General features: G+C 48.4%; 1 protein-coding gene and 1 long non-coding RNA gene across 3 annotated transcripts in view; both read right to left on the bottom strand.

The window, feature by feature from the left end:
* The window catches only part of LOC149338079 (uncharacterized), a 1,049,963-nt gene that overhangs the window by 122,565 nt on the left and 901,817 nt on the right, over window positions 1–25,581 (bottom strand). The window lies entirely within an intron of this gene.
* On the bottom strand, window positions 365–25,581 carry LOC149338089 (uncharacterized). Its single transcript, XM_089549975.1, has 6 exons — window positions 25,519–25,581; window positions 24,589–24,607; window positions 24,441–24,534; window positions 23,819–23,894; window positions 1,218–1,295; window positions 365–487 (listed from the first exon to the last, which is right to left on the bottom strand). The coding sequence occupies exons 1-6, from the start codon at window positions 25,579–25,581 to the stop codon at window positions 365–367; spliced, it is 453 nt and encodes a 150-aa protein (XP_089406101.1).

Genomic DNA, 25,581 nt, shown 5'->3' with positions numbered 1-25,581 from the left:
AGCAGAAAAGGATCACGTATGGGCGACAGCTGGAGGATAAGTGAAAGTAAGGGAAGGCAATGGAAAGAACAGGATCCTGAGGAGGTGGGGCGGTGAGGCGACGGGCACACGAGGAAGCGTTCGTGTACTGAGTCGTCAGTGGGGGGTGAAGAGATAATAAAAAAGGAGGGGTAACCATTCTATAAAGTAGACACATAGCAGATGGAACAGTGGGGAAGCGGCTGAGATGTGTCGCGGACCAAAATAACGAGGAAAACACGATAGAGTGATTAAAAGATTGCGGCTGTGGTGGAAGCAGGAGGGCCGAGGACCGACTACGGAGGCAAGTGATAAAGGGCAGCAAGAAAAGAATACGGAGCGAACATTAGTGGAGAAGGCCGTAGGTGGAACCGGAGTCGCTGCCTTTCGTTTCACGGGAGGTGGGCACAGGGCGACCGCGGCCCTGTGGGCCATAAGCGTTCCTGGCGCGAACGCGGGCAGCGCGCTCCTGCAATATAGAGCAGGAGGCATGCCCAGCTGGATGATTAGAGGGGCGGCCAGCCGCGTCGCATGGCACGCACTTGGCGTTGGGGTTCTGTATAGGGCGGGGACAATGTGCGAGAGAGTGCGACCCCGCGCATCGTGTGCAGCCGGCCTTAGAGGGGTCATTTGCATGCGGGCACGCCTTAAGAGCGTGACCGTATTGAGCACAAAACGTGCATAAAGACGTGGAAGTCCTGCTGGACCTCAACGGAAGCCCAGCCCACGGTAACGCGACACGCCTCGCGAAGCCGGGAAAAGGCGGCAGGGTGGAGCTCAAGGACATGAAAATCCGTTCCAGAGCGCTGTGTAAAACCAAAAAAAAAACAACAGGATTACAACAGAAAATGTCTGTTGCATTGTCTGTTCTGTCGTGTTCTTGGCATGTGGTGTGTGTTGGCTCTCCCGTATTCTGTCTTATTGTCCTGTAGACTGTCTTGTTGTCCGGTAGTCTGTCTTGTTATCTTGTTTTGCTGTCTTGTTGTCCTGTAGTCTGTCTTGTTGTTTATCTTGTATCTGGCTTCCTGTACTTCATTATTGTTCTTGAAGCAATTTGGCTGCATACACACGTGTAGCTGCACAGCAGTCAGCTCAATGCAAGCATCTCAAACCAATGCAGTGCAAAAAACACTGCGCTTAGGGTGAAAGCTTGTTTTAATGAGTGAATGCAACCACTGGCAATTTGCAAAATTCCCAGCCTGCTCATGGTCTTTGGCACAAATCGCACGAAACTTAGTGGCTTGCTTGACTTCCAGGCAACTCTTGGTCGCTTGCAGCTGAAAAGAAAGTAAGGAATCGGTGAGAGATAACAAAATTGGCATGCCTTGCATCGTTTCATTGACTAAGAAAAAACAGCATTTTCAGAAGGCATTTTAAGTCTTATTTCACACTAGCTTTTGTGGGGACGCCTTCGTCCCCTGCGTTCGCTTTCCCTCAACGCTCTATGTAAGGGATCGGTAGTGTACGCGGGGTCACCGGAACGCGGCTGGGGGCGCTCAAAGCGAAGCGTCTCCTTTCTTGGAACGCGCCCGCTCGCGAATGCGCTAGGAAGAACGGGTGTCCCCTGCCCCGCGGTACCGATTCGGGCACGTGCTGGCACGAATGTATATTTGTGCTCGTTTTTATTTTATTTTGGGGCGGAGAGAATGTTCGATTCCGCACGTGCTGGCACGACCATGCGTTTGTGTTTGTGGAAAGGGCGTTTTGCACTACGGAAGCTGGAGGGCTGGCCATGTTCTCGGTAAACCAATCATGTGAGCAGTGCAACGTGATTGGGAGCTACCAAATGTGGGCCGGGCCGTTAAGGCTTTAAAACCGGGCCCCGGAGCCGGAAGCGGGGTTCTGCGCTAAGGTGAGATGCTACGCATCTTCGGCTACTCCGAGTAGGGGCCTCCCCTTGTATTAGCCAGTTCCGCCTTTTGGTTGTTTGTCTTTTTGCCGTTGTATCTAACTTGTATATTCTGTAAATATTGATATAAATCTTCAGTTATTCCCTTTTTTATCCCTGCGTGTCAACACATCTTGAGACCGTCTCTGACGGGGGACCCCTGGTGCGAAGAAACAAGCTTCAGTCTTCCAGCTGGAACAAGCCGTCTCTGGCGGGGCACCCCTGGTGCGAGGAAGATAAAGAACCTGTGAACTTTACTCTAGTTCCCTGTACTTAGCTCTCCTGCAACGCACCCTTCTCAGTTTGGTTACTCTAACTAACAGGGGAGGGCACTCACGTCGCAGCGACACCAGCGCCACGGATGGCGTTTTGCTGCGGGCTCGCGGGTAGCGAGGGGTCTCTTCTCCCTGGGCCCGGGAAGCGAACGGACGTTTCGCTCGCAGCTTGGCTCTTCGTCGGCGGGCGACCTTGTGTGGAAACGCGTTCCCCTCAGCTCGTCCCGTACGGCCTCGGAGTTATTCCCTCTGCCCTACCGTGGGTGAACGTTCGCTCGTAACCGTGCTGGTGAGTTGGACATCCTAGATTCCTCAGTGTATTTTGTTGCTAGCTGGCGTTATTGTTGTTATAGCAATAAATGCCTTTTTTGTGTCAGCCAGTGTGTCGTCCCTTTGTTCCCGCAGAGCACGGCCCGCCGTGGTCGGCGTGCGCTCGGTAGCGTACGCGACCACGGGGTGGGGTCCGCGCGGTTTTGAACTGTCAGCCGCGGTTAAACGGGGAGAACGTGTTTATCTCCCCCGATTTAAACCCCACATTTTGTAGCCCAACGTGGGGCCTGCTCTTGGAACATTGGACGACAGTCTGTCCGGTTCGAGGAACGCTCTTTGTCCGGACTTGACAAGTGGTAGGCCTAATGTGAATGTTCATTGCTAGGACCTGCGGCATGCTTTCTTGAGTGCGAGGTTTATTGCGCTGCAGCATGTTTGAACTTTTCGACATGCTCAGCATGTTTTTTTTTTGTCAAGTTTTCTTCCTGGAGTTGCTTCAAGAACCACTTGGTCCGCATCGAGGGAGCACGAGGCCTAGCGCCCGCGGAGTTCCCGAGCCCGAAGCGAGTGAGTACGGAAGCCGCGTGGCTGGTCCGAGTTTTCTGTATATATTTTCTCGCTGTCTCTTTTTCGACTCTGGGAGTCGCGGCTACGGGAGCCGGGTGGCCTGGGGCCACGGGTGCTGCTACGAGCTCGCTGGTTTTGCAGCTCGGCACCGGGCGTTCCGACACCGTCCGATACGGTGGGCTCCGATCACTCAGAAGCTGCTTCGTGCAGTGAGTGGGGTAGGACCACTCCACAACGCTGTCTCCTCGCGGCTGCGCGCACGAAACCCGTTTCGGGTCTTTCTTTTGTTGGGGGTCGTCGACCGTCACAATGGTAGCGAGGCCTAAGGCTTTTCAGAGCTGTCTGCGCCATGTCAAAAGTGACACGACCACCGGACCGTGGTGTTGAAAGGGGGCGCGCTTTGCTGGCCGCCCGTTTTTTTTAACCTCGCATGAACCGAGCATTCTCGTTCAACTCAACAAAGGGCTTTGTTCACTCGAACTTTGCGTTGCACAGCCGCCCGACAGTGTTTTGCTAGCGAGTTGAGCATTGAGCCACGTGGCCCTTGTGTACGCCGTTTCCCCTCCCGTGACCTACGTTAAAGGCATGCGGAGTGTGTTTCGGAAATTTTACAGATCTGGAGCCACTCCGGCTTGCTGTCCTGTGCACATAGTCTCGCTGCCGCCTGCTGCGATGGAGCGGCCTGTATCCTGTTCGCCGCATCCATCCGGGGCAGCCGTGGCGAGACCAGACAGCAGCCACCTCAGGCTGCTGGTGCCCTCGCGACTACTGCGGAATCTTGGTCTGCAGTGGTCAACCGGCCCTCCTCTTCGCGGGACTGCGGGCACATAGTCCGCGGGCCATGCGAGTCGTCCCAGCGGAGACCTTCACGCCGCCTTCGGAATACCGCGGAAGACTGCGTGCACGCTGTCGGCGTGACCTCCGCTGAAAGACCTGACTCAAGTGCATGAAGACCAGGAGACTCCTCCATAGCATGTAACTTGCAGGCGCGGGGGTCTATTTAAGGTTGGGGGGATGTGGGGACGCCTTCGTCCCCTGCGTTCGGTTTTCCTCAACGCTCTAGTTCCCTGTACTTAGCTCTCCCGCAACGCACCCTTCTCAGTTTGGTTACTCTAACTAACAGGGGAGGGCGCTCACGTCGCAGCGACACCAGCGCCGCGCATGGCGTTTTGCTGCGGGCTCGCGGGTAGCGAGGGGTCTCTTCTCCCTTGGCCCGGGAAGCGAACGGACGTTTCGCTCGCAGCTTCGCTCTTCGTCGGCGGGCGACCTCGTGTGGAAACGCGTTCCCCTAGCTCGTCCCGTCCGGCCTCGGGAGTTATTCCCTCTGCCCTACCGTGGGCGAACGTTCGCTCATAACCGTGCTGGTGAGTCGGACATCCTAGATTCCTCAGTGTATTTTGTTGCTAGCTGGCGTTATTGTTGTTATAGCAATAAATGCCTTGTTTGTGTCAGCCGTTGTGTCGTCACTTTGTTCCCGCAGAGCACGGCCCGCCGTGGTCGGCGTGCGCTCGGTAGCGTACGCGACCACGGGGTGGGGTCCGCGCGGTTTTGAACTGTCAGCCGCGGTTAAACGGGGAGAACGTGTTTATCTCCCCCGATTTAAACCCCACACTTTCTACAGTAAATATCATTTACCAAGACCTCGTTAAAAATGATTTGCTCACGGCCCCAGCACGAATTTGTATAGTTCTATGGTGTGAAATGCATGTTACCTCTGAGCCGCTGGCATTGCACCCGTTAACGCTGACAGCCTTGCAGCATTGAGCCATAGATACTCAGAAGTTTGCTGGTCCTGTGGGAGAAGTATTGGCTGGGCGACACAGTAACAATCACTAGAGTTGCCTTCGTTCCAATGAAGAAAACTCACAGAAGACTCATCCACGATTCTGACTTCAAAGCACCCATACAAAATTCGCACCTAGCTTCAAACAGGGCAGAATAATTATGGGTATAATTATTGCAATGAAATTAGTCAGTACCTCTAGTTCAAAATGTAATCTAAAATTATATGCAACTCGACGAACAACAAGCTTTACACAGGAATTAGAATAACCAGCAATTGTTAAAAATTTACCTCACAATAAATACGAGAAATCCGCTACTCGCCGCGAGTTCATCACCTTTGTGCACCAGCAAACTGCACTTTCTTTCAGGCACATTTGCATGCAGTAGTTAATCTGACTTTTGAGAATATTTTTGGGGCGCAGCAGTTAGGAGAAACCAGGTTTTACCGAAAAATAAAGGGCACTATACGTTGCATCCAAAGCCCAGATCCGTGCACTTAAAAAATACTACGGACTTTTCCATTAGCAAGGCTGAATGGTAGGCCTGATGGCATGGTGTGCCGGCAAATTGGAGACATATGGAAGAATTTTTTTACTAGCCAAAATAGACACATACGCAAGAGAGAACAACACAGGACAAGGGCTGGTAAAAGCGCTAGTCCTGTGTGTTTCTCTCTTGAGTCTTCTTTGTCTGTTAAAAAAATTGTTCGATAAGTTTCTAATTCGCCCATGTCCTCCACAAACCGCAGGATCCCTGTCCGCTACTAGTAAAATTTCAATACTCCACCAGGCTGGGACCCCCACTGCCCTTCTCAAACTCTCGGAATCTTGTTGCCCTAGCATATCATCAGCTGTTACTTGTATTACTTTCGCATTAGGTATACAACACCCTCCAGGGCGAAACTGCTCGATTCTGTACTTTCAAGAGGTTTGTGTGGCACGCAAGTGGCTTGTAGCACGACGAATAAATGTAAATATTGCCTAGTGAATTTTCGTTGCTGCAACGACAGCTGCAGCCAGCTATCATTTACTGGAGCAGCACAATAGCCTTTTTTTTTTAACTGGTGAAGTGTTCAGCATTTCCTCTCAAACACGAGTGCCAAGGAAAGACTTTTTATGTTACATGAAAAGAAGAAATTACAAGCACACTGAACTCTGCATGAAAGCCCCATGGACATTACAAAGCCCGGCTACCCTTGCTTTATCTTTTCCAGCTAAAAAATAAAAAACTCTGCAAATACTTTGGTTGATAAAGACAAGCTGCCATGCACTCATTTGAGCGCTGTACATTTTCGCTTAAGCCCAACTTATGTAAATCGGAGCCTGAATATATTAGGCAAAAGTAATTGCAGTGAAGATTTGCAGAGTATTCCAGTGAATCAGTGCCTCATGCAGAATGCTTTAGAAACAAATGCAATGTTATGAGCTTCGCATGTATATGAGCTTGCCCAATCTATGCACACAGCAGAGTAGTTTGCCTTGAAAAAATATTTACCACGGCCGGTTAGAGTACTTCTATGCCAGTTAGCAGATTACAAAAGGAGTCTGCGTAGATAGGGCAATAAGTAATGTCAGAGTAGTTCAATAGAGAACTTACTAGCCAGGCCGTCGCTCTCATGGCTTCAAATATTTGTGCATAATACTATACACAGATACAACTAGCAAAACAATAGAGACAGACAAAAGACTCTGTACTCAAATGAAAAACAATATTTTGCTGGCTTTTAAAAACAACGACCACATACTCAGCTTGGGCAAAGACATATGAGAGAAAGAATGAAGGAAAGAGGCACAAAAATTGTAAACGCTTTGAAAATAATTTTAGATCAACACATAATTTCAGAAATGATGCTGCCATTATTTTTGCTTAGTTTTATGGGGTTTAACATAACAAAGCAGCGCAGGCTATGCGGGACGGCTTACTGAAGGACTCTTGATAATTCTACCCCGAGGTTCTTTAAGTGTTTTGCCATCGCACATTATCTGGGCCTCTAGCATTTCATCTCTATCGTAGTGCGACCATCACGCCTGGATTTGAACCTGCGTCTTTGGGATCAGCAGCCGAGCACTATAACAACTCAGCCACCACGGCGGTTCCCATTACTGGTGACCTGCATCAAAGGGGTGACTAACGTGATTGATAAAGTTCACTTCAGAAGGAGTATGCAGTGATTAGAAGGCTTTCGAGTTTTGTGTAACATCTTAATGGTGTAAATAAAGATTTTATTTGATTTTATTTAGTCTGTCAATGCGATCTAATTAGACATAAAATTCATTAACAGCATATGCTGCTTATGGGAGGGTAAGGGACCTAAAAGAAAGCAATATGTCCATAAATTCGGCTAAACGAGCCTGCTGTCAGCGCCCAATACACTACCCGAAAGAGTAGTCAGCTTTTAAAGAGCATGCCCTCCCATGTGTGATGTGCACACCACACTCTCGAGGGATTCTTGGAACGCGGCGTGTCGGCAGTGGTGCGTCGGACAGCGGAGCGCCGGGCGTGCCAGCCCCCCGATGCGCGTGTGCGCGTGCGTTTGGTGTGCGCGAGGCAGGCACGAGGAGCGGGTAGCTGACGTGTCAGCAAACCGAGGCGTAGAGGAAGACACCGCACCACAAGCCCGGTCATTTAAGAGTGGAAGTGGCAGCTGTCGGACGTTGGATCCGAGCTGCCAGCGACTTCCCTTGGATCATCGACGCAAGACCAATGAGCCTCTTTCAAGCGTGGAGGTGGCAGCCGTCAGACTTCGGGTCTGTGCTGCCACGGCTTCCTTGGATGGACTGCATAGGCCTACGGTGTATCGGGACGCCGTCGACGGGGCCTGGCTGCGGTTTTCCAGCTGCAGCTGCCCAGTTCTTGGTGGCGACTGACAGGAGTTCGTCAGCGTCTCCCGTGTCCATCTCCGTTCCTCACCTTTTAATTGAATCCAAACTTTATTTCAAAAATATGCACATTCTTTAGAATGAGCCACAGGCCAAAAGCTAAAGAAAATAGCTTGAAAATGCCTGTGGCTCATCTAAGAGCCATTACAACATAATAAATAAGATAAACACATTCATACAACGGTGGCAGGTGGCATACGAGAACACTATAGAAACAATTAATATTTACAATTGAACGGATTGCTACACAGAGATGTAGTTTGAAACTAGAAAAAAAAAACAATTAAAACTGAACAAGATGCATTTGAAAGTTACACACACTGCTGGGTTGATGACAAATGGGAAAAGGACACCGATACATGCACAAACTACAATATATGATAAGAAGTTATGGAATATTGCCACGTATCAGTGTACTGTTTGTTCGTTCACGCTCAGGGCTGCAGGAAAGGGTTGTTATCACTTTTGTTCGTGACGCGAGAAGCGACCAGACTAATCTCGATTGATCGCAGCCATGAAAGGCTGCATCTAGGTTTTTCCAGATTACTGTAGTGATCTTGTCCTGCTATCTGGAAGTTTCCTTGCCGACTTTAAATTGAGCGATGCCGCGAGCGGCGGACATTCGTAGTTCGACGATTGACGAGCACGCTTGTTGCTTACGCCGCCGCCGAGTGATTCAGTTCTTTTCCGGGCGCAAGTCAGCCCAAATAAAGAGCTTCTTTTACAAGACCTTTTGGTGTCTTCCTGACCGCTGGACTGCCGTCACCACAACGTGACATCTGGTGGAGGTGCTGGGTAGCCTTCCAGGTACCGGACAACCCCTGCAAGTCGTGACGCCAGCCCTTTGAGTTGTCCACCGGAGGACCTGATTCCAGTCTACCACGCAGCCTCTGGAGCCTCCAGCCATGACTTACGCCGCAGCTGTGCGCCGTCCTGCACCTCGACGACGGGACCCAAGCCCCTATCGCCCTCAGCCAGCTGCGTTGGACCGCCGCCCACTCGCCCCAACACGCCCGTCCTACGAGCGACGAGCGCAGCCGAGGAAATGCGACGAGTGGAGAACTCCCGACCAGCGCCGCCCACTATGCTTCCACTGTGGCGAAGCCGGTCACGTCCTCCGGCACTGCCCATACAGAAGACTGGGCATCCGAGGGTTCTCTTACGACGCTCCACGACCCCGACCCGGCCAGCGACCAGCCGAAATCGAGGAGTTTTTACGTCGGGAAGAATACTCATCGCCGAGCCGCCTATCACGTTCCCCGTCGCCATCGTCCCCGCGCTTTGTTTCTCCTAGCCGAGGTTACGCCGTGCGTGGACGCTCCCCCAGCCCACGAAGGTTAAACTAAATAAAGCAGCCTCTGGAGGTGAGGTTGCTTCTAAGCGCAATGACAAAGATCCTCCATCGACGAGTACTCAAGACCATGCCTCAACTACGACGACAATACCGACGACGACAACACCGACGACGACAACACCGACGACGACAACACCGACGACGACAACGCCGACGACGACAACGCCGACGACGACGACACCGACGACGACGCGGCCAGACTTGAAGCTTTTACCGCTGCCCAGTGAAGTAACGTCGCAGTACGCCCACCGCAGCCTCACTACTCGACGAAGCCGAGATCGGACACCGAAGACAACGTACAATACCAGAACGCGAACAAGTGACCTTGAAGTTACGGTCGACGGTCACGCGGTTACTGCCTTGGTGGACACGGGAGCTGACTACTCTGTCATGAGTGGCCCACTCGCTGTCCGACTCAGGAAGGTGACAACAACCTGGGATGGCCCGCTGATCCGCACCGCAGGTGGCAACCTGATTACGCCGTCACGACGCTGCACCGCGAGAGTTACTGTAAATGGGAGAACCTATGCGACAACCTTCCTGATCCTACAGCAATGCTCGAGAGACGTGATTTTGGGAATGGACTTCCTGAACGAACATCGGGCGATCATCGACCTTCGATCTAAGTCGATCAAGCTTTCCACGGAAAAAGCCATACCTGTTGCGACGAGCGCGACTCATCACGTTGCCTTAAACGTCCTCGATGAAGCATTGAGCGTGCCGCCCCGATCAAGTGTTCTCGTCGGCATAGGTACTGGAGACATCGAAAATGCCGAAGGTGTTATCGAGGGGAACACCCAGTTACTCCTGGATCGAGGATTGGGCGTCGCGAGGGGAGTCGCCGAAATCCGAAATGGCCGAGCCCAGGTGTTGCTAACCAACTTCACCGAAGAATACCGGCATCTAAACAAAGGTACGACGATCGCTTTTCTCGACGAGCTGGCAGACATCAGAGACGTATTTGCCCTACCCGACCAACCTGCAGAACTATCTGAACAAGGCCATCAACCCACGTTCGACATCAACCCAGCATTACCCCGGAGCAGACAAGACCAAATACGCAGTCTTCTTCAAAGGTACACCGATTGCTTCTCATCAGCATCGAATGTGCGACGAACCCGGCTTGCCAAGCACCGCATTGTCACAGACGAACACGCACGACCACTGCGACAGAGCCCCTACCGCGTATCGCCGTTAGAACGCCAAGCTATCCGCAAGCAAGTTGAGGAAATGCTTCGTGACGACGTCATCCAGCCATCGAGGAGCCCCTGGGCAGCACCGGTCGTCCTAGTGAAAAGGAAAGACGGCACCCTTCGCTTTTGCGTCGATTACCGCCGCCTGAACAACATTACGAAGAAGGATGTCTACCCCCTCCCCCGCATCGACGATACACTGGACCGGCTGTGCAACGCTAAGTACTTCTCATCGATGGACCTGAAGAGCGGCTACTGGCAAATTGAAGTCGACGAAAGAGATCGCGAGAAGACTGCGTTCATCACGCCAGACGGACTCTTCGAGTTCAAGGTGATGCCATTCGGCCTCTGCTCTGCCCCAGCGACGTTCCAGCGAGTAATGGATACGGTGCTCGCAGGCTTGAAATGGCAGATTTGCCTAGTCTACTTAGATGACGTTGTTGTCTTCTCCTCAAGCTTTGAAGACCACCTACGAAGGCTTCGGATAGTGCTGGAAACGATCAAGTCTTCAGGCCTGACACTGAAACGAGAGAAATGCCACTTCGCTTACGAGGAGCTGCTCTTCCTTGGTCACGTCGTAAGCAAGGATGGAGTTCGCCCAGACCCCAAGAAGACGGCTGCGATCGCAGAGTTTCCACAGCCTAATGACAAGAAGGCTATACGCAGATTCCTTGGATTATGCACTTATTACCGGCGATTCGTCAAGAACTTTTCGCGCATCGCTGAACCTTTGACCCAACTTACCAAGGCTGACGTGCCTTTTAAATGGGAAAGGCCGCAAGAGGAAGCTTTCAACGAACTGAAGCGCCGCTTACAGTCCCCTCCTGTGCTCGGGCACTTTGATGAAAACGCCGAAACCGAAGTTCATACCGATGCAAGCAGTGTGGGCTTAGGAGCGGTCCTCGTTCAGAAAAATGGCAGACAAGAGAAGGTTATCGCGTACGCTAGCCGTTCACTGTCGAAAGCCGAGGCCAACTACTCGACCACCGAGAAAGAATGTCTCGCCATTATTTGGGCCACGTCGAAATTTCGCCCCTACCTGTACGGACGACCATTCAAGGTTGTGAGCGATCACCATGCTCTGTGCTGGCTAGCCAATTTGAAAGATCCCTCCGGCCGCCTTGCTCGTTGGAGCCTGCGCCTTCAAGAATTCGACATAACTGTAGTCTACAAATCTGGCCGCAAGCATTCCGACGCAGACTGCTTGTCGCGAGCCCCCGTCGACGCAGCACCGGAAGAGGAAGAAGACGACGCTTTCTTAGGACCGGTAAGCGCGAGCAGTTTCGCGCAGCAGCAGCGCTCGGATCCTGAGTTGCAAAGCCTGGTTGATTATCTGCAAGGCAAGACCGCATCGCCTCCCCGAGGGTTCAAGCGCCAACTGTCGTCCTTCGTCCTTCACAATAATGTCCTTCTGAAGAAGAACTTCGCGCCCAACAGGACAGTGCATCTTCTTGTCGTGCCCAAAAATCTCAGGCAAGAAATTATGCAGGCATGTCATGATGAGCCGACTGCAGGGCATCTCGGGATTGCTCGCACGTTGCACCGCATCCAGGAGAAGTACTATTGGCCGCGGCTAGCTACCGACGTTTCGCATTACGTGAAAACGTGCCGTGAGTGTCAACGACGCAAAACGCCTCCGACTAGACCAGCCGGACTCCTGAACCCCATACCACCGCCAACTAAACCCTTTCAGCAAATCGGGATGGACCTACTCGGCCCCTTTCCTACTTCATCATCAGGTAACAAGTGGATCATCGTGGCCACCGACTACATGACCCGCTACGCCGAACCAAAAGCGTTGCCTAGTGGTACCGCAACAGAAGTTGCAAAATTTTTTGTTGAACAAATTCTCCTCCGACACGGCGCACCCGAAGTACTAATCACAGACCGAGGAACAGCATTTACAGCGGAACTGACGCAAGCCATTTTAAAGTACAGCCAGACAAGTCATCGGAGGACAACTGCCTATCATCCGCAAACCAACGGACTCACAGAGCGTCTGAACAAGACCATCGCAGACATGCTCTCCATATTCATCGACGCCGAACACAAGACGTGGGACTCTATTCTGCCCTACGTGATCTTCGCCTATAATACTGCCACCCAGGAGACAACCAGGTTTACTCCATTCCAGCTGGTATACGGCAGGAAGCCCACAACAACACTCGACGCAATGCTCCCGCACGTTTCCGACGAAGACAACCTCGACGTCGCCACCTACCTTCATCGCGCCGAGGAAGCCCGAAGACTTGCACGGCTTCGCATTCAAGACCAGCAGCACACCGACGCCCGACGCTACAATCTGCGCCGACGAGACACGCATTACAAGCCAGGTGATCGGGTTTGGATATGGACGCCAGTTCGCCGCCGCGGATTGAGCGAAAAGTTGCTGCGACGCTACTTTGGCCCGTACAGGGTTCTCCGTCGCATCGGTGACCTCGACTATGAAGTCATCCCCGACGGCACAACAGCATCTCAGCGACGTCGCCCACGCCCGGAAGTCGTACATGTCGTACGCCTGAAGCCATATTATGAACGCTGAAGGACTCGAAGTTTCATTCTCCGTGTTTATTTTCATTTTAAAGCATCGAGACGATGCTTCTTTGGAAGGGGGGTAATGCCACGTATCAGTGTACTGTTTGTTCGTTCACGCTCAGGGCTGCAGGAAAGGGTTGTTATCACTTTTGTTCGTGACGCGAGAAGCGACCAGACTAATCTCGATTGATCGCAGCCATGAAAGGCTGCATCTAGGTTTTTCCAGATTACTGTAGTGATCTTGTCCTGCTATCTGGAAGTTTCCTTGCCGACTTTAAATTGAGCGATGCCGCGAGCGGCGGACATTCGTAGTTCGACGATTGACGAGCACGCTTGTTGCTTACGCCGCCGCCGAGTGATTCAGTTCTTTTCCGGGCGCAAGTCAGCCCAAATAAAGAGCTTCTTTTACAAGACCTTTTGGTGTCTTCCTGACCGCTGGACTGCCGTCACCACAACGTGACAATATTATTTACAAAGTACACTTTTAAATCATGTGGCCGGAGGTTATACATGCTAAGCTGGTTAGATTCGTAGCTGTTTAGAACATTAGGTATAAGAAAATTAAGTGCTTGTTTACCATAATTAGTTCTAGTGCGTGGAAGTTTCCATTTTGCAGTTGATCGGGTTTGAACATACTTTTCTATGGGCTTTAACATTGCGATATTAAGCAAAAAATTACATATTGATGGTGAAGAAAATTTGAGATAGTATAATAGGCGGTACTCAAGAAAAATATTTACACGAATTACTTCATACTTAATAAACAATTCAGCCGTATGGGCAGTAAAACTGGCACCTTCGATAATCCTGATAGCTTTCTTTTGGAGAATTAGAATTTTCTGTAGATTTGTTTTGGATGTGGTAGCCCAAACTATGTGGCAATAGTTAATGTGTGATTGGAATAGGGCATGATAAATCATTCGTTTTATACAGGGAGGAAATTCAGTGCGGTACCGAGCAAGAAAACCAACGGAAGGAGCTAATTTCTTACGAAGATGTGTTGCGTGTGCGGTCCAGCTCATACAGGCGTCAAAAATTACCCCGAGTGATCTGAAGGTGTCCACTATTTCTATTTTATGGTTACCAAGTTGAAGATCATCGTTTAAGTTAATTTTGATGTTTTTAGGTCTGAAGAAAACAGCTTTAGATTTATTGGTATTAATAGACAACCCATTTTGAACGGACCACGCATGCAAAGTTTTAAGAACAGCATTACCGCGATTTAATAAATGATCTGTTGAGGAGCCCGTTAAGAAAATACTGGTGTCATCTGCGTACAGAATGAATTTAACGTCACTGTCAATGTTTACGAGGTCATTTATATATACGTTAAAGAGAAAAGGACCTAAAAGGCTGCCCTGAGGCACGCCACAGTTTATAGCCTGGAGAGTGGATCCATGTCCATCACAGAAAACAGCCTGCTTTCGATCAGTGAGGTATGACCGTAGAAGATGGAGACACATTCCTCGAACACCATACATTTCTAGTTTAGCAAGCAAAATAGTGTGGTTAAGAAAGTCAAAAGCCTTACTGAAATCAACAAAGATACCGAGAGTTAGACATTTGCGTTCAAAATTTTGCAAGATAAATTCTTTTTGTGAGAGGAGAGCAGATTCGGTAGAGCGTCCTTTTCGAAACCCAAACTGTGAATCTGTTAGCAAGCTGTGTTTAGTAAAAAAGCTATCCATTCTTTTTAGAATAATCTTTTCATATACCTTCGAAAAAACCGGAAGTACGGAAATCGGGCGGTAGTTGGTTAATACGGCTTTATTACCTCCTTTAAAGATAACTGTTACTTTGGCATTTTTCATTTCATTAGGGAAAATAGAGCATGAAAGGGACTGATTAAAAATGAAAGCTAGATACGGGGCTATTAGGTCTGCAACAAACTTCAGCGGTTTTATTTGCAGCCCATCATAATCCACACAGCGTGTTGATTTCAGATTCATTAATACTGAGAACACTTCTTCCGAATCCGTTTGATAAAAGACCAGTGATTCATTAGGCATATTGCTAATTGTACTAGTGGCAGGTTTTACATCTCCGGTTGGCTTAAAGGCAGTAAAGAAAGAGTTAAATTTCTGTGCAAGGGAGGCCCCGGATAAAAGCTCATTTTCGACAAATAGTTCACCTAGTGTTTTGTTATGTTTTTTGTGGACAAAAGCTTCATTCAAAACTTTCCATAGCTGTCGGGGATTGTGCTTGTTATTACTAACTAAGCGCTGCTGGTAAGCTTGCTTAGCGCGCCTTAGCTCACTTGTTAGATTATTACGATATTTTTTGAATGAAACTAAATCAGCAGGATCCTTAGTGAGCATAAAACGCTTGAAAAGCTTACTTTTGCGGTTCATCATTTTCATGTGAAGGGGGGTTACCCATGGTTTTCGGATCTTAGATTTTTTAGTTTTTGTCTTCCATGGAAAGCAGCGTGTGTAGTGTACTTTTAATTTATTAAGAAAGTACTTATAGCATTCGTCCGGCTGAGAGTAATTGAAAATCGAGCTCCAGTCTTCAGAAAGTATTGACAGCCTAAAACGGTTAAGGGATTCTTCATTAATGCACTGGTAAGTAAAGACGTTATGTTCACAATTGACAGCAGGGGTTTGGGCAACAACAGAAGCAAATACAGCGCAGTGGTCACTAATATCCGAAACTATAGTTCCAGCACAATTCACATGCGAAGCGATGTCAACGATCAAAAGATCAAGTGTACTCGAAGAAGTAGCTGTAAATCTGGTAGGTGTGGTTATTAAATTCAAAAATCCATTGGACCAGACAGTTTCTAAAAAGGCACTGCTGTTACAACTATTATCTTCAATGTTAAGATTAAAGTCCCCACCAATCAGCGTAGATTTCTCCCGAGAGCAAAAGTCAAGAAAGGCATCAAAAAACTCAATAAAGGCATCAGTGCAACCTGACGGGGGCCTATATACCACTGAGACAATACTGTCAGCAATTTTGACTGTAAGTATCTCAAAATCATCCTTCATAACAGAAAACTCGGGTAGCAGGTCTGCTTTGAGACCGCTTTTCACGTAAATGGCTACACCGCCACCACGCGTGCTTCGGTTCAAATAGAAAAGAGAATAATCAGGAAGGTTTATGAAATCAATTTCATGCACCGCCCACGTTTCTGTGAACAACAGCACATCAAAGCTATGTTGAAGGTGTGCTAAGAGATAGGGCAAGTGGTCAGCCTTGTTTCTTATCGAGCGAATATTTAGGTGTAAAGCTGAAAGCTGTTTTCTATTGCTAAGCTGCTCTTAACTTCGTGCGGTAGGAGAAGCTCGTGGTACTGCATAATGTGTAAAAAGCTTAAGACAGCTGAGCGAGGTCCGCTTCAGATCGGACAACCACGACTGAATCACCTTGCTTCTTTCTGATAAGGATCCTGCCGTTTGCGTGCCAAACAAACGCATAACCGTGCTCCTTAGCCCAGTTCTTTGTGACAAAGAGAAGATTACGAGCGTGCTTTGTCAGGTTTTCCAGGATGTACTGGTCACTATTCTCGTCACTCAAGGCACGTTTCTTGGCAAACCATTTATCCCTTAATTCCTGACGGGCAAAACGAACGATGACACCAGGTATTTTGTCGCGTTTCGATGGCAGCCTGTGGATTGCTGTGACGTCGTGTGTGACGAGGGGTTCCAGACTCTGTGTTGCACCAATTTCATTTACTTTGTCGAGAAGAATTTCGTTATCCGTTTGAGAAATGCCATGAAACTCCAGGTTCAGCCTCCGGCTTCGCCACTCAAGGTCATTCAGTTCAGCTTTTAGTTCTGCCACTTCATTTGAATCACATTTGTTTTCCAAGGTGCTTACCCTATCTTTCAACTGCTTCGTTTCTTTTTCTTGAGCATCAAGACGTGTAGCAAAGTTGTCGAACTCCGCTGAGAGCAACTCAATGGAATTCTCAATCGAATCGACTTTGCCTGGTAGACAAAGGAGAGAGTTCAGTTTGCCATTTATGTCTAGAAGTACTGCATGTATGTCTGTTTCCAGCGAGACCGGAGACTCAGCACAGTTTTCTTTTGACCCACCTGGCTTGCATGAGCTGCACTTCCAATTTTTCTTGAGGGACTCTCTTTTGTTTTTGGTTTTAATGCTCCCTCAGCAACCCCGGAACACTGCCCCAAATGGAATAAGAATGCGCATTCAGTGCAAGCCAAGCGAGCAGAATCCCCAAGAAACACACCCCTGCAAGCACAGCAACGCGACATTGCAAGATACGTCAAACAGCAGCCACTGAATGCAAAACACTTCACATTGGCAGCAGCGGCGGAAAGTTGATACGAAAGAGGGGAATTTGAAAACTAACCTGCAAAAGTTCAAGAACGAAGGGTCAAACAGCGTCCCTCAGACGAGCCGCCGCCGCTGCCAAATGAAGTGTTCCGCCCACGCCGGGAATCAAGCAGATCTTGTCACAAGGAGTCGCCTCTGTTGACGAACGATATCTGTCGATGATGCTGGCCCTCGAAAAGCGATGGTAATCACTGCATTGCACCCGTCTTGAGCTTGAAAAATGCAGATTACTGTACGGCCAAGGACCAAGTAGACAGGCAGCAATACTTTGGTGATGCACTCCTTGGGTCCACTGCAAAAGTTCAAGAACGAAGGGTCAAACAGCGTCCCTCAGACGAGCCGCCGCCGCTGCCAAATGAAGTGTTCCGCCCACGCCGGGAATCAACCAGATCTTGTCACAAGGAGTCGCCTCTGTTGACGAACGATATCTGTCGATGATGCTGGCCCTCGAAAAGCGATGGTAATCACTGCATTGCACCCGTCTTGAGCTTGAAAAATGCAGATTACTGTACGGCCAAGGACCAAGTAGACAGGCAGCAATACTTTGGTGATGCACTCCTTGGGTCCACTGCAAAAGTTCAAGAACGAAGGGTCAAACAGCGTCCTGGTGCTCTACCACCGTTTCCTGGACGCAACGCCAGCGACGCATAGCAAGTCGACAACCCGCGTCTGTGCTACCTGCAAGGCATTCCCGCTCCACCTGGGACGCTTTCTGTCCGGTGAACTCTCTCCATATAATCTGTTGTGTTTTACGCGTGCCTAGTGTGTGTTTTCCTTGCTCTTTTCGCTTCTTTTATTGGCTCCTTTCCTTTAAAATATAAGCAGGGCTTCGTATTGTTTTGTTTGATTCGTTTGTTCTCTTCTTCGAACCTGCACGCGAAAGCGTTTCGCTCCAGCAGTCGGGAACGCGTCATCCCGATTCGCGACAATTCCATTCATTTAAATTATTTAGGCTGAGATTTCAATTCACATTTTTTACCAACGCATGCAGCTCTCCCCACCTCTTAGCATTAACCCTACGATTTTTCTCGCAGTGGTTCACTACACTGTTCTCACTTTTAAGCCTTTTATAGTATACGACACTTTCCTGACAGCTTTGCAGAGGCAAAACATATTAAAATTTTTCTTTTTGAGCACACTGCAGGGCGCTGTTCGTAACTTCTGCTGGCCGGCCTATGGTATAACACCCAGTTCATATTCTCCCAACCCTTTCTCTCAAATGCTCTGTTTCTGTGCATGACCTGGCTCAGATGTGCTCCGTTATCACTTCCAGTACATCACTGCCTATCGTAAAATGTTCTTCCCTTCTCATATTGTTGAATATTCCTTTCGCTCTCTTCACTTCTACATGTGTATTTATGTTCTCAATCATGAACTACAATTCCTCACCACTTATACTATGACAATCAATAACACGAAATCAAATGTACCATGCTTCATAAGTCTGCTTTCCCAAACCAGCCTACTGCCAAATAGAGAGGGTCGCCTCATCTAGCATCGTCAGATCCCATTCACTCCAGGTGCGCTCTGCAAAGTAACCGACCATTGATTTAAGGCCAGTGCTACCAAAACTGCCATTTTGACTAGATGCATACTCTAGGATATAACAATTCGCTTTCTGTAATCATCATCCCAAACATACTCAGTAAGCCTTCTCGTCATGGAACGAGACTGGCCACGACTTCACTGTAAAAATTTGGTGTTCCGACTCGTGAACACGTTCAGTGCAGTACACTACTCTTTCTGCTCGATGTACGGATAAAGCAGAAAAAGGCTACTCAGTTGGTCGCCTAATAGGTGACTAGCTTTCGCTTGCCAGCTATCTTTCATCGCCTGGCTGGGCGACTGCCCAATATCTCGTCGGTGTCACTCGTTAGAAAGCCTTTCACACCATTGAACACTTGGCCATCGTTAGCGCTCCTTTAGTCAGTCTCGACAGACCACAGAGGGTTTCCGAGCGTGACGGAGTGGTGCAATGCACAAGCTTCTGCCAACTATCCAACCAGTCCCTGTCTACATCATCAGCAAGCACTGAGCTTTGACAGGTCATTTCGATCATCTAGAGGGATACAAGCGGCTCCTAGGCCAATATGTAGAATCATATGTTCCACTCAGCACCGGTGATCGAAACTTGCTAGAATGTGCCTCCTTATGGCCAGGAAAGAAATTAAAATTGTTAATTTTTAAATTTGGTGTCTCTACCCCTCTTAACAACAGCAGGACCACAGCTTGTTAGGCTGAAAAGAATTGAACAGAGCAGTGATAAACAATAGATGGAGAAAAAAAGATAAACAATACCGCACTAAAAAACTGGGTGGATTCCAAAAGGATGTGAGTGCATCAATGGATGGCAGTCAGATGGCTAAATGAGGTTACGAAATCTGTTGAGAAAGGGTGATAGTAGCTCGCAAAGCGCAGGGTTAATTGCAGATCAACTGGGGTAGCATTTTCCTGCACTGATTTTAACGGCAGGTCCACACGACAAGCAAAATCGACTCGAGGCTTTCTGTGCACATCGTGTGACTAAATGTCAATGGCCATTGAAAATGAAACCAGCACCGTGGACTGCGCATGCGGAAAAGGAGACACAATTTTTCACAACTTTGAGTGGCAGTCTGCTGCACTTTTAAAGAGCAAAGCTCTCAAGTACGGCAACACTAGCACTTTCTGTTTTACTGGCATGACGGTCATCATGAGGGCTCAAGGCCACGTTCCTTTTGCATCCAATGTGTCAATTGTCAGCTGTGTTTACCTGAAGGGGGCGGTGCATCTAATATCGCTGTTATTTCCTTGCAGCTGTTAAAACAATACAGCGCACACTTTACAACATTCTTAACCACTACGGGAGCAGCATACGTTTACCTCTCCATAATTTGTTGCTACTGAATCAGTTCGACCTTGACAAAAGATCTGTAATAAGGGAATAATTACTCATTGCCACCCAGCCGAGCACAGCCAAACGGCTACAAATGAAAGCTACACAGTTTTCTGAGAAACTTCGTAGTAAAATAAAAATTGCCCCTGGTCCGGGGTTCGAGCCAAGGAGCACCGCTTCACCGGAGCAGTCACTTTACCCATTGATCTAACCGTCCAGGTTAGCGGTGCTCCGGTGAAGCGGTGCTCCTTGGCTCGAACCCCGGACCAGGGGCAATTTTTATTTTACTACGAAGTTTCTCAGAAAACTGTGTAGCTTTCATTTGTAGCCGTTTGGCTGTGCTCGGCTGGGTGGCAATGAGTAATTATTCCCTTATTACAGATCTTTTGTCAAGGTCGAACTGATTCAGTAGCAACAAATTATGGAGAGGTAAACGTATGCTGCTCCCGTAGTGGTTAAGCATGTTGTAAAGTGTGCGCTGTATTGTTTTAACAGCTGCAAGGAAATAACAGCGATATTAGATGCACCGCCCCCTTCAGGTAAACACAGCTGGCAATTGACACATTGGATGCAAAAGGAACGTGGCCTTGAGCCCTCACGATGACCGTCATGCAAGTAAAACAGAAAGTGCTAGTGTTGCCGTACTTGAGAGCTTTGCTCTTTAAAAGTGCAGCAGACTGCCACTCAAAGTTGTGAAAAATTGTGTCTCCTTTTCCGCATGCGCAGTCCACGGTGCTGGTTCCATTTTCAATTGCCATTGACATTTAGTCACACGATGTGCACAGAAATCCTCGAGTCGATTTTGCTTGTCGTGTGGACCTTCCGTTAAAATCAGTGCAGGAAAATGCTACCCCAGTTGATCTGCAATTAACCCTGCGCTTTGCGAGCTACTATCACCCTTTCTCAACAGATTTCGTAACCTCATTTAGCCATCTGACTGCCACCCATTGATGCACTCACATCCTTTTGGAATCCACCCAGTTTTTTAGTGCGGTATTGTTTATCTTTTTTTCTCCATCTATTGTTTATCACTGCTCTGTTCAATTCTTTTCAGCCTAACAAGCTGTGGTCCTGCTGTTGTTAAGAGGGGTAGAGACACCAAATTTAAAAATTAACAATTTTAATTTCTTTCCTGGCCATAAGGAGGCACATTCTAGCAAGTTTCGATCACCGGTGCTGAGTGGAACATATGATTCTACATATTGGCCTAGGAGCCGCTTGTATCCCTCTGGATGATCGAAATGACCTGTCAAAGCTCAGTGCTTGCTGATGATGTAGACAGGGACTGGTTGGATAGTTGGCAGAAGCTTGTGCATTGCACCACTCCGTCACGCTCGGAAACCCTCTGTGGTCTGTCGAGACTGACTAAAGGAGCGCTAACGATGGCCAAGATATTGGGCAGTCGCCCAGCCAGGCGATGAAAGATAGCTGGCAAGCGAAAGCTAGTCACCTATTAGGCGACCAACTGAGTAGCCTTTTTCTGCTTTATCCGTACATCGAGCAGAAAGAGTAGTGTACTGCACTGAACGTGTTCACGAGTCGGAACACCAAATTTTTACAGTGAAGTCGTGGCCAGTCTCGTTCCATGACGAGAAGGCTTACTGAGTATGTTTGGGATGATGATTACAGAAAGCGAATTGTTATATCCTAGAGTATGCATCTAGTCAAAATGGCAGTTTTGGTAGCACTGGCCTTAAATCAATGGTCGGTTACTTTGCAGAGCGCACCTGGAGTGAATGGGATCTGACGATGCTAGATGAGGCGACCCTCTCTATTTGGCAGTAGGCTGGTTTGGGAAAGCAGACTTATGAAGCATGGTACATTTGATTTCGTGTTATTGATTGTCATAGTATAAGTGGTGAGGAATTGTAGTTCATGATTGAGAACATAAATACACATGTAGAAGTGAAGAGAGCGAAAGGAATATTCAACAATATGAGAAGGGAAGAACATTTTACGATAGGCAGTGATGTACTGGAAGTGATAACGGAGCACATCTGAGCCAGGTCATGCACAGAAACAGAGCATTTGAGAGAAAGGGTTGGGAGAATATGAACTGGGTGTTATACCATAGGCCGGCCAGCAGAAGTTACGAACAGCGCCCTGCAGTATGCTCAAAAAGAAAAATTTTAATATGTTTTGCCTCTGCAAAGCTGTCAGGAAAGTGTCGTGTACTATAAAAGGCTTAAAAGTGAGAACAGTGTAGTGAACCACTGCGAGAAAAATCGTAGGGTTAATGCTAAGAGGTGGGGAGAGCTGCATGCGTTGGTAAAAAATGTGAATTGAAATCTCAGCCTAAATAATTTAAATGAATGGAATTGTCGCGAATCGGGATGACGCGTTCCCGACTGCTGGAGGGAAACGCTTTCGCGTGCAGGTTCGAAGAAGAGAACAAACGAATCAAACAAAACAAAACGAAGCCCTGCTTATATTTTAAAGGAAAGGAGCCAATAAAAGAAGCGAAAAGAGCAAGGAAAACACACACTAGGCACGCGTAAAACACAACAGATTATATGGAGAGAGTTCACCGGACAGAAAGCGTCCCAGGTGGAGCGGGAATGCCTTGCAGGTAGCACAGACGCGGGTTGTCGACTTGCTATGCGTCGCTGGCGTTGCGTCCAGGAAACGGTGGTAGAGCACCAGGAGGTGAGGAACGGAGATGGACACGGGAGACGCTGACGAACTCCTGTCAGTCGCCACCAAGAACTGGGCAGCTGCAGCTGGAAAACCGCAGCCAGGCCCCGTCGACGGCGTCCCGATACACCGTAGGCCTATGCAGTCCATCCAAGGAAGCCGTGGCAGCACAGACCCGAAGTCTGACGGCTGCCACCTCCACGCTTGAAAGAGGCGCATTGGTCTTGCGTCGATGATCCAAGGGAAGTCGCTGGCAGCTCGGATCCAACGTCCGACAGCTGCCACTTCCACTCTTAAATGACCGGGCTTGTGGTGCGGTGTCTTCCTCTACGCCTCGGTTTGCTGACACGTCAGCTACCCGCTCCTCGTGCCTGCCTCGCGCACACCAAACGCACGCGCACCGGCGCATCGGGGGGCTGGCACGCCCGGCGCTCCGCTGTCCGACGCACCACTGCCGACACGCCGCGTTCCAAGAATCCCTCGAGAGTGTGGTGTGCACATCACACATGGGAGGGCATGCTCTTTAAAAGCTGACTACTCTTTCGGGTAGTGTATTGGGCGCTGACAGCAGGCTCGTTTAGCCGAATTTATGGACATATTGCTTTCTTTTAGGTCCCTTACCCTCCCATAAGCAGCATATGCTGTTAATGAATTTTATGTCTAATTAGATCGCATTGACAGACTAAAAAATAAAATCAAATAAAATCTTTATTTACATCATTCAGATGTAGGGCGAGAGTAAAGTCATCAATAACTAGAAGTGAGAGCTGTGTTGCTCCAGTGTTTTAGGACCCCTAAAACATTGTACAAAACCAGTTTCCAGTTCATCGTACAATACTGAGTGACATTTTGGTCTATGCACCAGAAATAAGGTTATAGCAACGTTGTAGAACACAATCTTTTTAGAGAAATAAACAAATATTTTGGCCCTTTTAGAGGGCATATATGCATAAGGGGTAACAGCTGTCCGATAGTAACTGCACCTGAAGCAGTCTCAACTTCATTATGTTAACAGCAGCAGTGTCAGAAGCTACGTGACCTACTGTAGTTTATAGATATCATGTGATTCATGCAATTACATTCATCTAATTCATGATTAGATTCATGAAATTATAAAGTGAGGTACTGCTGTTAAGTACATGTCGAGTTCTGAATGCATTTCCAAACCCGGCTCTGAGCCTATGTCTAAAATAAATTTCTAATTTTGCGGGTAAGGTATGCTTCACTGAAAAACAATAGCTACCAAAAACAGCTGAGGAGAGATGGCACAGCCAAAAGCAGGAAGCCCGCATGGCCCAGCTGATGCTGGCAGCTGGCAACTGCAAATAAATATGTCCAGGCCAACTGTTGTCAGTGGCCGTAACAATGTGATGAATGACGAGAGCAGAAATTGTCTACTGCCACAGAAACTAAAATAAGGTATTAATATAGAAACAAAAAAGCAATGAGATGGCCATGACAAAAGAAATTAACAGATTGTGATGCACCCATATACATTCTTTGAGTGCATTTACATGACTGCCATAACCACATTGAAAGATGAGCTGGCTGGAATACCAATATATTTATGCATGGTGAAAATAACAGAACGATTCGAATACAGCATGCACAGGATTAAGCTAATTACTATTAGGGTGCCTTGCACCAGCATCGAAGGTATTCTTGAATTGAACGTAGAGAAGTCTGCCTCGCATAAATGAGAGGAGAGAACGGAAAAGGCATGCATTCATTAGCAAAAACCCCCATATCTGTCGTCACAGCTTAGGATGGTACAAAAATTGGTAGTGCATTTACCAAAGGTGCCCACAAACAAAATTGCAAACAATTTGTCTGTGGCAATGCAGGCAGGGGCAAGGGAAAAATACCGAAGAACAATGGTGAGCGCGGTGCAGGAAGGTCTGTGGGTAGGGTCCCGTGCCTGAGAATAGTTCCCAGTGCGGAGAATTGCCGGAAGCACAGCTGGTGGCAGTCAACCAAGAATAAAGGAGAGAAAGCGAAAAATCAATAACAAACCGTCCCCAATGGCGAGCGACTTGAAAGCGGGCCATAGAATCGAGGCATACAGCAAAAAGGTTGTAAATCCTAAATAAGTGCGCAGTTGCATGCCCATCAATTCTCAGTTCTCTGAAGGACTGGTAGCATCGACGCCTACTCTCTGAAATTTTGTTCTAGTGGGGAAACACAGATAAAAAGCTTACAAATCATTAGGCAAGGAAGATGCACCAGCCTTTCACATGTGATCATTGTTGACGAAAGAAATTGTATTTCAAATAATGAGGCATAAGCCCTAATCTGATAAGTACCAACACCGAGCAAAATCGACCTGTTCTGTTCGCAGCTTGCCTAGCGCGAGTGCTTCGTCGTGCAGCACTGCCGCTCATCGTCACCTTCCAAATAGCACAAATCTATCCGATCGGTACCAGCCGCGAGCAAAATCGACAGTTCTCAGTTCCCTTGTCTGTTCGCAGCGGGTCTAGCGAGAGCGCTCAGTACCGCTGCACAGCTCGCTCATCGTTGTCTCGTACGTAGTACAAATCCACGCCATTCGAATACAGTAAACACTGTCTGTAGATTTTCGCAGCGCTAGCAAGCGACCGCATAATTCTGTTGTGATATCTGGTTGCATTTTTATTTACCACGGCACCTGAGTACTAAAGACAGGCAGATACCATTGAAAAACACATGTCACTCAGGCTATACACCCGTTCTTTTCTGCCAACGGATTATAGCCGAGGCGCAGGTTGCTTTCACTGCCATTCCTCTATAGCCGCACGCTAATAACGCGTGTAAATAGCGATCAGTAGTAGCGAAGCGTAGACGGCACTCGCTGGTCATGCGGCTTATCCAGGCTTCACGAAACCGTGCAGTATTCTTTGTTGCCTCTCCAGATGACAAGATGTCGTAGGGCTGCCTTTCCTCATGGCTTTGCCCGTTCAAACTCACCGATGTTGACACGGCGTAGTTCTCGTCGTTGGCTTCCAAAACACACTTGTGTTCTTCATACAT

The sequence above is a fragment of the Amblyomma mixtum genome, chromosome 6 (genome assembly GCF_055824585.1).
Source record: "Amblyomma mixtum isolate Tamu chromosome 6, ASM5582458v1, whole genome shotgun sequence".
NCBI lineage: Eukaryota > Metazoa > Arthropoda > Arachnida > Ixodida > Ixodidae > Amblyomma > Amblyomma mixtum.
The sequence above is the reverse complement of the archived record's forward strand: the minus strand, read 5'-3'. Positions and strand labels throughout refer to the sequence as shown.

Bases quoted from the DNA above. Each gene is read 5' to 3' on its own strand.
- LOC149338089 (XM_089549975.1), bottom strand. From the start codon at position 25,581: ATGTATGAAGAACACAAGTGTGTTTTGGAAGCCAACGACGAGAACTAC. The intron at 23,895-24,440 runs GTATTTTTCCCT...ATTTATTTGCAG, and splicing joins GCGCTCACCATTGTTCTTCG to TTGCCAGCTGCCAGCATCAG. The intron at 1,296-23,818 runs GTAGCTATTGTT...CTTTCTTTTCAG, and splicing joins TCTCTCCTCAGCTGTTTTTG to CTGCAAGCGACCAAGAGTTG.